Source organism: Galeopterus variegatus, unplaced genomic scaffold, assembly GCF_000696425.1.
Source record: "Galeopterus variegatus unplaced genomic scaffold, G_variegatus-3.0.2 Scaffold1786, whole genome shotgun sequence".
NCBI classification, from domain to species: domain Eukaryota; kingdom Metazoa; phylum Chordata; class Mammalia; order Dermoptera; family Cynocephalidae; genus Galeopterus; species Galeopterus variegatus.
In genome coordinates this window covers 103,875-120,509 of record NW_007727897.1, presented here as the reverse complement: position 1 = coordinate 120,509, position 16,635 = coordinate 103,875, and the positions used below count along the sequence as shown (strand labels likewise).

At 44.1% G+C, this 16,635-nt stretch overlaps 1 protein-coding gene across 1 annotated transcript in view; it reads left to right on the top strand.

The window, feature by feature from the left end:
• Positions 1-16,229, top strand: part of PEAK1 (pseudopodium-enriched atypical kinase 1) — a 155,950-nt gene extending 139,721 nt beyond the window's left edge. Inside the window, exon 7 of the mRNA XM_008578936.1 lies at positions 13,813-16,229. Coding sequence (XP_008577158.1) covers positions 13,813-14,976 — 1,164 coding nt within the window. The 3' untranslated portion in view covers positions 14,977-16,229. The remainder of the gene's footprint in view (positions 1-13,812) is intronic.
• The last annotated feature ends 406 nt before the right edge of the window (positions 16,230-16,635 follow it).

Sequence of the window (16,635 nt, the reverse complement as noted above, 5' to 3'; positions counted from 1 at the left end):
CTGGGAGTTCTCCCTGATCCTTGAGTTCTGGCCCTGGCAGCTGGATCCTGTCCTGCTGGCCGACAGGGTGTGTGAGATCTGTAATTCTCCGCCTCGCTATCCAGGCATTTCCCCTCTCTGTGTGCACACGATGGGACCTCCCGGAGGGTGCGTCTTTTTTTCCGAGACTCCTCCTCCTTTGCCCGGACCCCTTCCCTCTCTGTGCGCTCAGTACAGGGCTGGGGCGTGTCTTCTGCAATCCTTGTCTCTCAGGCCCGCCCAGCCCCGAAGGGGTCTCAGGCCTCCGCCACGGACACTGTGGGCATTCCTGCGGCCCTGGTCAAGGTCCTCTCTGGGCCTCCCACCTTCCCCCCGTATTGCAGCCCCCTGTGTGGTTGAGTTATCTCCCACACCAGGGCGCGAGCCCCCCGGGGGAGGATCCCACAGCACACAGTTCCTCTTTGAATCCCCCCGACGTGAGCCAGCTCGGTGCCCTCAGGCCGTCAGCTCTCCAGCAGGATCAAGTGGGCTCTGGGGCACCCCGGTCACCCCTCTCCCAACCAGAAATCAGTCTGGTTTTTCCAAACTGAAGGCCACAGAGATGGTATCTGCCTCCCGGAAGCAGGGAGTTTACCTGGGGCCGAAGCCCCAGGTGTGGTGGAGTGACAGTCTGGCCAGGATCCTCTTCCCTGCCCTCCCGACGCTGGCCGGCGGCTCCCCACGCCACCATCCCCTCCAGAGATCCGTGGGTGGAGTGGGATTGGTGGCCGGTCCACAGGCCCCGGGGGGCCCTGCGCTGAGGCACACAAGTGGCACGGCTCAGTGAGGAGCCGCGCCAAGCGAAGATGGCTGGCTTGCCCGATCTGAGCTGGCCGGCTCCGCCCCCCCCAGAGAAAATGGAGGCAGCGCTGATGAAGGCGCCTAGCCTGGTGTGGTAAGCGGGGGCCGGGCGGGCCTTTGCCCCCCAAGCTTTCCTCCAGATTCTAATAACATGTTCCTCATTTCCATTAGAGACCTCACCAGAATCATTCTTAATATTGATATTTGTAGCAACTGTCTGTTCATGATTATCTAGGCTTTTTCTAACACATATCTCAAAACTCTTCTAGCCTCTACCCAGTTCCAAAGCTACTTCTACATTTTTAAGTATTTTTTTACGATAGCCCCTCATTTCTCAGTGTCAAAATCTCAGTCTTGGTTTACTCAGGCTGCCATAACAAAATGCCATAGGCTGGATGGTTTAAAGGACAGAAATTTATTTTCTCACAGTTCTGGAGGCTGGAAAGCCCAAGGCCAATGTTTTGGCTAATTCAGTTTCTCATGAGGGCTCTCTTCCTGGCTTACAGATACAGGGGCACTGTACTTCAGAAAGGTTGTGGAAAAATAGAATTCAAAGGTAATATGAATCTTTCCATGAACTTTTTGAAGTACCCTCATAGCCACTTGTTCACTGTGTCTTCATATGGCACAGAGAGAGAGAACGCTCTCTAGTCTTTTCTTATAAGAACAATACTCCTATTGTATCAAGGCCCTGCTCTATGGCCTTATTTAACCTTAATTACTTCCTTGTCTGCCCTGTCTCCAAACACAGTCACACTGGGGTTTAGGGCTTCATATGAGTGATGAGGGCAGGGCACAATTCAGCCTGCAGCAGGTGTTGTGTTTCTTTGTTATAAAATAGATGGTTTTAACTCAGGACTTTTCCTAGATTTGAAGATTTTTCTCTTGCATATTTATTCTCATTTTTATTCAACATGAATAGCTTCATTACTGGTATTGGTCTTAAACTAAAAGGCATCACAGTACAGAATAAAGAGCTTTGGAGTCAGCTGACCTGGGTCTAACTTCTGAATCTATTGCTGTGTATTCTTTTTTTTTTGTCTTTTTCCGTGTCCGGCAACGGATCGCAACCCTCAGTGTCGCCCCCGTACCGGACCGGGACCGGCAACGGGATCGCAGCCCTTGGTGATGCTCCCGCGCCTCGCTCAGCCAGTGAGCGGGAACCGGTCTGTATGTGGGATCCGAACCCTCGGCGGGAGCGCCGCCGCACTTCCCAAGCGGCGCACTATAGCAGTGCGCCACCGGGCCGGCCCTATTGCTGTGTATTCTTAAGCAAGTCATGTAAAACCCCTCTCTTGGTTTTTACATCAGTAGATACTAACTGTCCTATCTACTTAATAAGATTGTTATAATACACATGACTATGTAGTGAAACTTTCTAAACTATAATGTGCATATAAAATGTAACAAAATAATGCATTGTTGCTATTAACAATAATGGAAAATTACTGCTCAACATTCTATAGATCACTCACTACTATTATTCTTTAATATTAGATATTAGCCTAAGTATATTTAGATAGATTCTGCACTTAGATATTTTTTCTCATAACTTCAAAGATGTAAACATATTTTTTCCTTAAAATTATGAGAGAAAGCTATGAAACGCTAATAGCCTCAAGAACTTAAGTACTGCCAAAAATTGGAAACTAAGTGCCTGATATTAAGGAAAGAGTTAAGTAAATTATGGCACATCAGCCCAATGGAATGTTTGTAGCCATTAAAAGTGGTAATTATGAAGACTATATAAAATCATGAAAAACATTTTTTGTAAAACGTCACATGAAAATAGGAGAATACCAAATAGTTTGGTCATAACTTTTAAAAAATTGACCTACAAATTGGCAATTTGCAAATAATTCCTATGTTAGAATGGTAGTAATTATAGGCAATTTTAAAAATTAGAGATTTTAGATCATTTGACACAGAAAATTTTAAAGGCAGGTATACTTAGTTATTCACTTCTGTAGTCCTGTATTCTGGCACAAATTATAAATAACTCCTGTTTCATGCTACTCAGCTTTTACACACACTGGTTCCTCTATCTGGACTGCCGTTCTTCTGGGAGACAGTATGATACAATGAAGAATTTCTGCATTGTGATCTGCAGGGGACCTATTTCAGAATTACCCAAGGATCCTCAATAAAAATGTCATTTCCTCAGCCCCTTGCCATACCTACAGAATCAGAACCACTGGCTGTGAGGGCCTAAGAAACTACATTTAAGGGCTGTTGACAAAATGGTTAAGAATTTAGGCTTTTAAGTCAGACACATTTGTGCTTTAGCTATGTATTAGCTGTGTTACCTTGGCCCAGTTACTTGCCTTTTCTAAATTCACTGACTTTATCTGTAAATTGGAAAAAATACTTTATTCTTCTTAAAGCCATTGTAAAAAAATCACAGGAATTAATATGTACATATATATATATATATATATATATATAGTGCTTATAGCATCATTTGGCATATAGTTAAGCACTCAATAAATGGTAGTTGTTTATTCCTTTATTCTCTTCTCATGTACCTGGAAAGCTCATTTGTGTTCTTAAAGAATCCAGCTATGTGAATTTTCTTCTCTGATCTGAGAACATGCTAATAGCACCTTCCTGTGTACCCACACTCTACCCAGTGGATTTCTCTGTCATTGCACTATCATACTACAGTTGTACAATTAGACAGCGCTACCATTATACAGTAACACGAACATGCCTCCTTTACCCCCCATTACATTTGACCTTCTCCATGGCAGGGACCATGGCTTATTAATCGTTATATCCTGCATCTAATACATTATCATATACATAGTGGATATTTAACAAGTATTTCTTAACCATTCAAGAAAAATATTTACTGTATAAAACATTGTGATATTTGTGTGGGCTTACAGAAATACATGAGTAGGACAAAGGTCTTACCCTCAAGGAGCTTATATTCCAGTGGGAAAGAAAGGAATAAATAACTCTTAAAGAAGACAAATTATAATGAAGGTTCAGAGTGGTATACAGAGATGTAAAGATGAATGGAGAATAATGAATGAAAGAAGTCTTTAACACTTATCTCAGGGCCAATAAGAAAGGGCCTCTTGTTTCCACTTCACACTATTCTTTGTGGCAAATACAGTGCATGGAAAAAATAGTGGAAAATTAGGCTATGGGGAGATTACCTAACAAAGCCAAATTTAGAGGCTTTGAATGATGAGCTTAAGAGGTTAGACTTTATTTTGTGTTTTGTGGGAAGCCACTAAGAATGATTTTTAAACACAGAAGTAACATAAGTTTAATGATTTTGGAAGAAAATTATGGTGGAAAAGGCCAGAAAGACTGGAAGCAGGGAAACTAGTCATTATGCTATTCAATAGTCTAGGGAAATAATAATAAGACCCTGAAATAGGACAGAGGAAAAGAAGGGGCAGGTGGTTGAAGAGCTGAGGAAGGTGGTAGATTGTGTCTGATAAATGGCTGAATATAGGGTGAGGGCAGTGATGCTAAAATTTCAAAGCGGAACAACCCAAAGAGGAAGGTAATGCCATTAATTAAAATATGAATCAGAAAAGCCAGAAAGATGATCTCTCTATAGTGCATGCCCATGGGGTAGCCAAGTTGAGAGAAGCCCAGTATCCAGATAAAAATGTGGATTTGGTACTCAGAAGAGAGGTCAAGCCTAGAAATATGGTTACCTGGTCTTCTCATAGACTTGATTTAGTTCAAATTGTAGGAATGTATGAGATTGTAGTGAAAGAGTCTGCAAAGGGAAAAGGCTCTTACACATCTAAGTGACCCAAAACAGGAGCGATTGGGAAGGCAGTAGCAAAGGGCAGGGTTCTGCAGGCCAATGAGTCCAAGGTTGCAGAGGGCTTGAGCAGCATGAGAGCTCAGAAGAAGGCAAGAGTTCAATCTCTGGTAAGCCTCAAGAAAATACAGTATCATTAATAGCAGGTGGTGGATACCAAATACAGAGAGTTAAAGAGAGAATGAAATGGGGAAGCTATGTAGTCAGTAAGCATAGCTTACTTTTTTTTTTTTTTTTTTTTGTCTTTTGTCTTTTTCCGTGTCCGGCAACGGATCGCAACCCTCAGTGTTGCCCCCGCGCCTCGCTCAGCCAGTGAGCGGGAACCGGTCTGCATGTGGGATCCGAACCCTCGGGCAGGAGCGCTGCCGCACTTCCCAAGCGGCGCACTTATCCAGTGTGCCACCGGGCCGGCCCAGACATAGCTTACTTTTTAAATAAGTGTTTTGGTGAAGGAAAGACCAAATTGATTCCCAAACAATATTTAACCTTCAACTCCCATTTCTGTCTCATCTATGTCTTCCTTTATCCTCTCATCATCACCATTTTGTGAGCCACTGCCCAGCAGAAAGGACCTTCTATCTCTGTGGGCTGCATAGTGACTGGCCTCCAGCCCTTACCTTAGCTTCCTTGCTCTCTAAATAAAAACTAACATAAACTTAAGCGTGAACTTAACTTCCCTCCTCTCTAAATAAAATCTATCTTGCTTTTCCTCCCTTTTTAGCTACTGACCAACACATAATTCTCAGAGTGGACTACAGTCACCTTTAGAAGGCCTTAACCATTCTATACAAGAGGAAACTGAGGCCAGAGAGGAATAATCCCTCTTACATACTGACAACAACTTCATGACTCCTAGGTAGAACCTTTCCTATTACATCATACCTGAGTCAGTAAACTGATCCTTCTGTGCCTCAGTATTGTCCCTGAATAAATAACAGCCTTTTGCCCAGAAGCAGGGTGAACAGTTGGTAAAATTATGGCTCAGTCTCACTGGAATATTTTTTTTCCCACTGCTCTCATGAGATCATTTTATAGCAAATGCTGCCATGTGAGACCACACAGGAAATTTGGATGAAGTTATGTTGAAGAAGCAGCTAAAAATCTCACATAAGCAAAAAGAATAAATTTCTGAGTTATTTTTCCAATAGTTCCAAAATTGGGATAGTAGGTATCCTCTCCTTTTAAAGTAGCCCAGGTCTTTGTTCTCAAGGATAGAGCACACAAAGCTCGGTGAAGATGACTGTTCCCTATTACAACAGTGGGGCTGCTTCCTTTCTTCCAGCTATACCAAAATCTTGTTAAAACCTTGTAATAAAGTAGAGGTGAACTGGGAGACCAGCATCTTATATTGCATTTTTGGTTCCGTAGTCTCTGTTTATCTCATTTGGGTGGATGCTGAGAAAGCAAGACACTAAATGAAAAAGCATTAACAGGAATAACTGTGATTGGTAAGAATTTACAACTAGTTCAGACTATATACACAGGCAATTAATTACTGGCTTAGTGGTAAGAAAAAAACTGGAGGGTAAACCACTTCCACTTTCATAATTTATATGCCCAACATTGAAACTTTACAGAAAGTGATTGATTAACAGCCTACTCATAGCCATCCTAGGTTAGTGTTCATTTCAGGACTCAGTGCACATAGAAGTGCCTAGGAGTCTCAGCTGGGAATTGGTTTAGAAAGTAGAAGTGTTGGGTGCTCATGTAAACCTGGAATCAAAATGAATTATCTAATGGAAGAAGGGAGCATTAGCTTTAATCAGTGAGGTGAAAGGACATAGTTGAGAATTACAAATTGGGATTTAAATTAATTGAATTCCTAATCTGGGCCCTGAGCTCATTATTGAACTGCTCTGTGCCTCAGTTTCTCTAGTGTGAACATCCTGAGCATCATTCTGTCAGCCTAAATTACTGGGTAAAGAACACAAGTGATTTCTTTTGGTCCACATGCTGAAAAGATTTGATGAGTACAAATAAAATGATAAAATATTATATAGTTACCTTCTTGAATTGCAGCAATTCAAGCTGTCAATTCCCTCAGATCTCATAGCAGATTCCTACAGCATGGTGTCCCAAATACTTTGGGCCCAGACAGCATTTTATATATTAAACACTTAATCCATTTTAAGTATAGTTGTAACAGCATTGAGTGTGTGTGGGTCTTAGCTCTGTAGCAGCAAGTAAAGCGATATTCCTCCTAGGCAGATCAAGGAATTGAGGTCAGTCAGTCATCAGCCTGTATCCTTAGAGTTAGGTTGTACCAAATACCGGTTATCAATTTAGTAGTTGCAGGTTTTCAGTCTGTCCTCTCCCATCTGCAGTTGTGCTTTGTGAAATGTGACAAAATAGCACAGATGGTATAATGTGTGTGATCTTCAATGTTTCTCATTTTTGTCCCTTTGTGGTTCATTCTCTGTGATCTCCATCTCACTTAAGGTTCACTGAGGTCCTCATAATGTGAGATGGAAATTAGATTGCCTGATGATAAAGTGGAAGTAGACTGAAGGCACACTCGGCCTGAAATGGAAAAGTAAAAGTTGATGTAGGATATTTTTAAAGAGGCCTGTATTGTGCAATTATTGCTTTCTTTGGGGAAAAGGAGAGAAAATTGAATGGAATGACAAAGAGTCATGTCGTTTTGTGTAGTTTTGTGCAGTGCAAAAATCAGTGAGCCTTGAGGGCAACTGGGAATTAGCAGACAGCCATCATTGATCAGATTTTATTCATTTGCATAGTTAGATCATTCATGAGTGTTTATTATTCAGATTTGTCTGCCCCTGCCCCCTCCCCATCACCTCGCCAGTTTCCATCTGTTTCATAAAAGCTGTTCATTTATTCTAGCTGCTCTGAGTAAACAAACCCTATGGCCACAGTGGATCAGATGTAGCCTCTTCTTAGTATTTTGTACAGACATACTGAACATGTACTATGTGCCTTGCTCTGTGCTAGGTCCTAAAGATACAAGTATCTTCTCTTAAGATAGACGAAAAATATAAGTGTAATAATAGAGATGTATAAGATATAGAAGTAACAGGAAAAGGGGATAATAGGGTATTTACCACTTTCTCTCTCTGACACAAGTAACACCTGAGAAGGGCTTTGAAAAAATATGTAGGAATCTCTGAGGCAGATGAGGGGTGAAGAGGGGGCCCCAAACAGAACCCCTTTAGGGTACAAGTGGGGAGCTGGCTGCAGATAGTTTAGTATAGTAAGAGCAAGTGAAAAAAAAATGGTGAGAAACAAGACTGGAAAGGGAGACAAGGCCAGAACTTTATCTTGTGAGGATAAAAGGGAGTCACTAAGAAGTTTAAATAGGCAAGTGATATCGGATTTTTTTTTTTTTTTGGAAGATGGCTCTGTGGCCATGTGGAAGGTATATTTGAGGGGAATCATGAGAAGTGGGGAAACCAGTTGGAAAGCTTTTGTGGTAGTTCAGGCAAGTGATGGTGGTACAGTAGAGATGGAGAAAAGGATAATTTGAAAGTTATTTATGACAAATCAACCAATTTACAACTATTAAAAAGCAATGACAGCCAAGCTGGGCCACTAGAGCTTAGGAAAAGAGAAGGAGAGACCTACAGAGTTCAAGAAGGCAGGAGAAGCTACAAAGAGAGAGAGAAAGGATCGCTCCCACCATTTCAAGCCCTGGCCTCTTCAAGCCTGGAGCTGGTGAGCACACAGAGCAAGAGCTGGCAAAAGCCGTACCCTTCATATGAAGTTGCTTGGAGGTGGCAGGGGAGAAGAGGACCTTGGTGGCTTCCAGGCCAGCAAAACCGCTAACAGTGTTCCTGTGGACCCACATAGGACCGAGGAGCCACAGACAACAGAAAAAAGGAGCCACTCAGAGGCTGGTGAGTCATTGCAAGGGACCAGTCCACAGCCCATCCCATGGGAAGTGTTTGAAGCACAGGTGGCAGGGGATATGGGCCTACTGGGGGAATGTTGGGGCACAGCATGGACAGCTGATCTGCCCTCCAGTCAGCACAGGACCACTCAGTGAAGTCTGGTCAGGAATATAGAACTGCAGGGGGTGCAGTTTGCTGAAAAGACTTAGGCCCAGACCAGAGTTCCACACAACCCAGGTGTACCAGACCTCACAAGCAAGACCCAGGAGTACATACAAGGTCAACAGTTAAAACCTGAGCTGCACAAAAAGCCTTCCCTAGGGAATCAGCAGCAATGAAGCAATTTAGCTTGGCTCAGTTTCAGGGCTCAAGTACTGGTCCTCACAGGAAGTTCCTCCATTTTAGAAGTAAGCAAAGGACAACTAATTCCAGTGCAGACTTTAAGTGGTGGTAACAGCAAATAATCCAACACAGAACTGAAAGAAAAAAACAAAATACCCACAAATCAGAGACAAAGTTTGATACTAACTAGTAAAGGTCTAACACCACCAAAGAACCCCTATAAAACCTAGAAGGACTGGAAGCCCAGTGGGCTTCCAAGCCAGGGATGGGGGAGGGCTGAGGGCCTCAGCCACACTCCCCTGACTTCCGCAACCAGCCCAGTGACAACCACCGAGCCACCACAGGAAACACTCCAGGTCCCCAGCTGGGGCGGTGGGGGGTGCCAAGGACCTCAGCCATACCCTCCCAACATCCACAACCAGCCTAATGACAACCACAAGCCACCAGTGGAAGTGCCCCAGGCCCTGAAGCCTGGTGGCAGGGGACCAAGGGCTTCAGCCACACCCTCCAGACATCTACACCAGCCCAGTGACGACCACCAAGCCACCGCAGGAAGTGCCCCAGGCTCCCAAGCTGGGGCAATAGGGGGCTGAGGGCTTCAGCCACAGCCCCCTTACATCTGCATCCAGCCCAGCAACCATCAAGCCACCACTGGAAGCTCCCAGGTCTCCCCTGCCAGAATGAAGGTGGTGCCATGGGCCTCGATCACACTCCCCCTCCTTCGTCCTCTTCCCACCCTATTTCCCACCCTCTTCCTCTCTCTCCCTCCCCCTCTCCCCCAACTGCTCTGCAATGATGTCTTAGAATGGGGCATGGAGCCAGGGGAAGCTGAACCCAGACACAACTAGGCAAGCTGCTGCCACCACCCTGGGGCCCCACCAGAGTCCTGAGGTTTGGAGCTGGGGGAAGCTGAACCCAACTGCAACCAGGTAAAGAGCACACCAAAAACACCATTTCCATGTGGGTAGCCCAGCACAGCCACCGTAATTGCCATGGCTGCCACAGAAGTAGCTAGTCTCTGTAGCAGAAGTCACAGCCACTGTGTAGATGGCACATCAGACTGTCAACTGCATTGACACAAAGAGAGAAACCAGCGGAGACCAAAAAGAAAAAAAAGAAGAGGTCCTTTCTCTCCACCAAAGCACACTCCAGAGTAATAGAAGAAGCACGTGATTTATGATAACAGGGGAGGACTTGATCACACCTGTCTCAGTACTGGACAGATCATCTAGGCAACAAACCAACAGAGGAACAGTTAATCTATCAGATGGAAAGAACAAGTCTATGGTTATTGGGGGGTGGGGAGGGGAAGGACAGTACGGGAGGGGGGAGATTGGATTAGGGGCATAAAGAATAAGTATCATTTGTAACAATATGCCAATAAAAAATATATTAAAAAATTATTTAGGAACAAAATTAATAGGAGTTGGTAATTAATTAGATGTAGGGAGTGAAGATGGAGGAGAAACCTAGAGTGAACATGGTTTCTCATCCAGATGTTGGGACAGATAACGGAGCTGTTCACCAAGACAGGAAATACTGGGAGAGCAGGGAGTTTGGTGGGAAGAAGAGTTCAGGTTTGGTTATGTTGAGTGTAAGGAATCTATGGGATGGGACATACATGGGGAGAAATCAAGTAGTCCATTGTCCAGAATGGCCTCATTGTATAGATGAGTCTAAAGCTCAGAGACAAGCATGGTTACAAATGTAGATGTGGAAGTCAGCAGTATATGAACATGGGTGAAGCCATGAGGGAGCTTGCTGAAGGGAGTGTGTCAGTGAAAAAAGGACAGAGAGCAGACCCTCCAAACACCAGCATTTCAAGGAACATTGGAGCATGTCAAGTGAAGAAGAAAGGGTAACACCACTCCAGCAATTGATTAATTCCATAGTCATGCCATTTAGTTTTGCCAAATATCCACCTTTTTCCCCTACCCACTACTTCGTTGCCTTAAACTGAATATCTGTTGTTGAAGGGGCAGCAGGATGTATGTTCTCTTTACAATGCCCCAGGCATTGTGGGCATTCTGAAAGGGTCAATAATGTTGGACACATAACGTTATCTTCTCTTTCCCAGCTGCTTTTAATGGACTTTTACAGTCAAAGCCCCCCACAGTCTGCTTTTTAAAAGTTCCCTGTCTAGGTTATTATTACAAACATAAATGCTTTATAATGGCAAATTTGTTTCAAAGGTATGCAGAGTAGTTGCCATGAATAACACAGAAAAATGAGCCCCTGAACTGAAATGAATATTTGGCATTAAACTTTTCAGGTTGTGCGTGAAGAACCATTGTCAAAGCTCTTTTTCCCTGCTAAGATGATTTGTCAGTGGTTAAAGCCCCACCCCCACCGTTTTTGGGAATCTGGTCAGATTGCTTCAGGATGCAGTGTCTTACAGATGGGAAGTGCTGAGGAGCCATCAAATATGTGTTTGAAATCTCAGTTGGTATGAATCAATATTTCTTCTCCCTCTCTGTCCTCCCTGATCATTATTAACCCTGACAAGCACCTGATTTCCCCTCAAGCCTGTTTTTGCAACAGTACATTATTCATGTTGGTACGTGTGTACCTACCAGCTGGCTGGCTGACCCTTTTGATGTCCCTTTGACTTCCTGGGAGAAGTAACTCAAGCAGGTGTGAGTGGGCAAGCAGGCAAGGGTCACTGACTGCCTAGTGTGGGTTTCTCTTTCTGCTTGTGTTCTTCACATGAAGCATTCCCTTTGCATGATTTGGCATTGCCACCTTCATAGAATCAAAAACTTGTCCAGAAAGAGGCCCTTTGGTGTATTTTACAAGGATATTCAACCTTCACCAGCCAGGTTTTGTTCTCCTGCTGCTCAGTTTATAAGTAAATTACTCCTGGATATTGATATCGCAGCTCCCTCTAGTGTCACTGTGGCTCAGGCTCTTGTAGCATTTTTCCTCCCTTTCAAAAATTTAGAAAGCTCAGAGTCTGCTGAAATTGGCAGCATTTTAAGTAGGTTTTCCCATACATAGCCAAAACACATATGATTTTTCTCCCGTTGGAAAAGGGAATCTTACATGAAGATATGAGACCACTCCAGCTCATTTTATTCCTATTTGGGGTAGCCTATGAGTCTTGTGGAAGTCATTTTTCTTGGGGAGTGGAATCTTTTTTGAGATCCCTCTGGTTCATGCCAGCCACCTTTTATAAGGAAGAAATGTGAATTCCTTTCAAGAAAGATAAATGAAAATGAGAGGCCAGGAAGAAGTTACTTTGATCCCTTGTAGAGAAAACACTAGGTAAGGAAAAAAGGAGGCCAGCGGGGGTGTTGGGGGCTGGTGGGTGGGGGTGAGAATGGTCAGGAAGAACCCTGTCCATTTGTTCTGGAAAGAGTGGCTTGGTTTCTGAAATAACTTTTAGACTAGAAATTTATCACTTGAAGTCAGGTCATTTTGAGGTTTTTAAAAAAAAACTAAAGGAGTCAAGTTATTAATATTTGAAAATGACTGCTATGTGGTGTGTAGAATAATACAATACTCCTACCTAAATTAACATCATCGCTGGCTCCATAATAAAGATTTATGAGATACCCATCATGTGAAATCCTATTATGGAAATCTCCATTGGTCTGTGTTTGGGTTGTAACTATTTTCATAGTTATGAACCAATTAAAATCCCTGGTATTTTTTCCCCTCTTTTATTCTCCAGACTTCCCCTTTTTCCTTTGCCCTTAAAACTAGAGTGACCCATTATTCGTTACCCTGTCTATGTATTATAACATGAAGAGAGAAGGAAGTGCCGCCCACTCAGGTTGGCTATCTAGGCAGACCATTTTCCTTAGAGCATCCAAAATGGCATAACAATTTCTCCTTTCTTTTTCTTTTAAATCACTTTGGTCCTCTATCTCACATGGATCTGTGAAGCTAGACATAAGTTTGTGTTGTAGTATCCATGTTCTTATCTATTCACAAAGCTCTGGAGAAACTTCTAAAAACATGTGTTTTTGTCTGTGTGTGTCTTGATACAACTAGAATAGTAGTCACAATTAGAATATCTTCTCTGCTTCTAACGTTAAACTGCAAGGTGGCAAGTTTCTTTCAGTGTGACTTGGCATAGTGAAAACTATAGACTTAGCCAAACGATTCTCTCTCCTAGCCTTAGGGTGTCCTATCTTGGATCAGAACATACTGCTGGTTTCGACTTGTTTGTCAGGGCTGCCCCTGGCATGGAGGTGCTGATCAAACCCATGGTCAGAAAGCCTCACTGCTGTGGCAAGTGGCTCTCAGGACTCAAAAGAAAAATATACTTTTCTGTCTTGTTCTCTTTGTTAAAAAAAAAAAAGAGGTTTCTATAACATTGCATCACTTTTAGCATTTGCAAGTTGTTAATTGTTTTGGTCATTATCTCCTACCATGCCAGTCAACCATGAGTACCTGAGCTGTGACCATCACAATGACATTCATTAAAAAGTTAGGAAAACCCAGTTTACCTGGCCAATTGTATGGGACTCTCCTGACCAATGAAAAGTTGACACAAAAGGAGATGAGTGATGAAATAAGGTATTCTGACCTCCTTTGTGAACATTTATTGGCCTGCTGTGTAAGTGAGGGCTGTAAACTTCTACAGAAAGTAGGTGAAAATTTCTTTCTTTTTTTTTTTTGTCGTTCTGTTTTCTCAATGAGGTGCAGGGTAGAGTGGAAAGAGCAAGCTTTGACGTTAGACCGACATAGGTTTGCACACTGTTAGGCCGGAGCTTTTTTTCTTATTTTGATTCTTAGATCCCTAGCCTACTTTGATGGGTTAGTGTGAAGACTAGAGATGGTATGCATAAAGTGCTAAGCACAGCCTGGCACGTAAACAGCCATGGGAAATAGTTAATACCGTTATTACTGTCACTCAGCCAGGGGCTACCAAGACCCTTTCTGAAGACTTCACTGTATGACATCTGTTCCTAACCAGTCACCTTCCATTTAATCCTCCTTGATATATCATAAGCCTGGCTATGAAAGTGTGAGTTTTAAATTGTCTTATTTGCTTTCTTCTTTCAGATCTGTAAGAGTAAAGCTAAAGAATCTCAGCAATACTATCACAGCTTGGCTGTCCGGCAGAGTCTGGCTGTTCATTTTAACATCCAGCAGGACTGTGGTCATTTCCTTGCTGAAGTCCCTAGCCGTCTGCTTCCCTGGGAGGATCTGGATGCCCCTGGAAAGGAAGAGGACGAAATGGAAGAGAGTGAAGAAGAGGCAAAAGGAGAAACTGATGGGAAAAACCCAGAGCCCTGCTCTGAAACGGAGTCATCCCAGACAGAGAGCCAGGGAATCGTAAGCAAAAAGCAGAGAAGCCATGTTGTGGTCATCACCAGAGAGGTTCCCTATCTCACTGTGGCCGATTTTGTGCGAGATTCTCTGGCCCAGCATGGGAAAAGCCCTGATTTGTATGAGAGGCAAGTGTGTCTGCTACTCTTACAGCTGTGCTCTGGCCTTGAGCACCTGAAACCCTACCATGTCACTCACTGCGATTTACGCCTGGAGAACCTGCTGCTTGTCCACTACCAGCCCGGGGGAACCGCCCAGGGCCTTGGGCCTTCAGAACCCAGCCTCACCTCATCTTGTCCCACGAGGCTTATAGTGAGCAACTTCTCTCAAGCCAAGCAGAAGAGCCACCTGGTGGACCCTGAAATCCTCAGGGACCAGTCCCGCCTTGCTCCAGAAATCATAACAGCTACTCAGTATAAAAAGTGTGATGAATTCCAGACAGGCATCCTCATCTATGAGATGCTGCACCTGCCCAACCCCTTCGATGAGAACCCAGAGCTGAAAGAAAAGGAATACACGCGAGCAGACCTGCCTCGCATCCCACTCCGCTCCCCCTACTCCCGGGGTCTGCAGCAGCTGGCCAGCTGCCTCCTGAACCCCAACCCTTCGGAGCGGATCCTCATTTCAGATGCCAAAGGCATCCTCCAGTGTCTGCTCTGGGGCCCCCGGGAAGATCTCTTCCAGACTTTTACTGCCTCCCCTAGCCTAGTGCAGAGGAATGCTGTGCTTCAAAACTGGCTAGACATCAAGCGGACACTGCTGATGATCAAGTTTGCCGAGAAGTCCCTGGACAGGGAGGGTGGAGTCAGCCTTGAGGACTGGCTTTGTGCTCAGTATTTGGCTTTTGCTACTACGGACTCCCTCAGTTGTATTGTGAAAATCCTGCAACACCGTTAATGTGTCCTGGATGCTGCTTTTACTACATTTTCACCATTTTCATGTTGCCCATGCACTTCCCCTTCCTAGTACTCACACAGAATTCAAGGAAACAAGACAAACCTTCCGTCCCAGTCCATGAACAAATAGGTCCATTCACAAAGATTATCCACAGCTGTAAATCAAGCGGGAAGCTGAGTCTGTCCTAACTTTACAGAAATTCAACTGCACAAATGTATAGTTGTCTTCCTCTGGAATACCTGCCATCCTAATAGTCCCTCAAATGCAGGTAAAAAGTGAAAATGCACATCCTTGAAGGGATAGCTCCTTTGGAATGAACTCAGCGAACTGTATCCAGTTCCTCCATACTTGTGAATATCATCTGTCTTTTTAGCACCAAGTATTTATTCTCACTAGCAATAGACAGATTTAACCAATCTCTACCATCATCCAGTAAGCTTTTACAACAGACTCTTTCTTCCTTTAACATATCAATAACCGACTGTTTTGCCAAGCAACTCCATCCTTTGCATCAGCCCTGTTTTGGTTACTGGGGACTATACCCTTTGTTCCAGCAGATAGTAGAAAGAAAAGGAGAGATCCCATCCCTTGAGTCATAGACCCATTTTCATTTCTATTATCGATAAGTGTGTGCACTGCATGGAGGATGGCCCTAATAGTCTCCCCTCTGCTGCCACTGTCTGATTCTCCTTCACCTCTCCTCTGTCCCCACTTGCGAATGAATTGGGTTTATCAGCCACTTGTGGCCCATTACAGAGCTGACCCATGGTGGTGTCACCAGTGCCTCAGCAGGGTGGAGATAAGTTCAGAGCTTATAAACAGCTGGCAGGATATGAGGAGATGATTTTCTTGCATGTGCAATTCTCTAGGGGCCATCAGGGAACAGAATTTAAAGTACCATTCTTTGATTACTGTCAGAGCCATCAGCGTTGGCAGCTAGGGCTGGCAGTGCCCAGATCATAGTTTTTCCCCGAGCAGTAACTGGCCAGCTCTCTTCTATCAATAGCCATTGTTAACTAGTCTACCAAATGCTGTAGACAACAGCTCTGAGTGAATGGCTGTCACTTGAGCTCTAAGATGTCCTTAGAGGGCACAGCGAGGCTGGCTGTTGGGATGGCTAGAGGGCAGGGGGGAGAAGGCCACTGATGAGACTGCTGACATCCTCCCCAGAATGCTGACCTCTTCTAGAGAGACTGCTTCCCAGTGTGAGTGGCACGTTGCTCCTTCTGACTCTTTCTAAAATGGCTGTGGAGAACAGCTCACAGGAATTTTGATGCTGAGGTGGGTGACTGAGAGCTGTTCACCATGTGGAGCCTGTGCTCCTCTCCTATGGATATATGTGCAATTTTTGTATGTATTTTTTAGCTGTATATTACAGTGTTTATGTTACAACTTCACCTGAAGCAAGATCTATAGAAACCCTCCACTTCTTCCCTTGGCACATGTTTGTGCTAAAAGACAAGCGTTCCTTCCATCGGTGTGCGTGTGAGTAGATGCATGTGTGTGTGCGTGCTCTTGTTTCATTCAAAACTGTGAGTATCTGTTTACTTCAACCTTGAAATCCCGAGTCACTCGAACAGTGTGATTGTGTGTGCACATGTGCCCATCTATGCCCATGCGTGCGCACACGCAAGCTGGAAGTAGAGGCCAGGCCTGTGG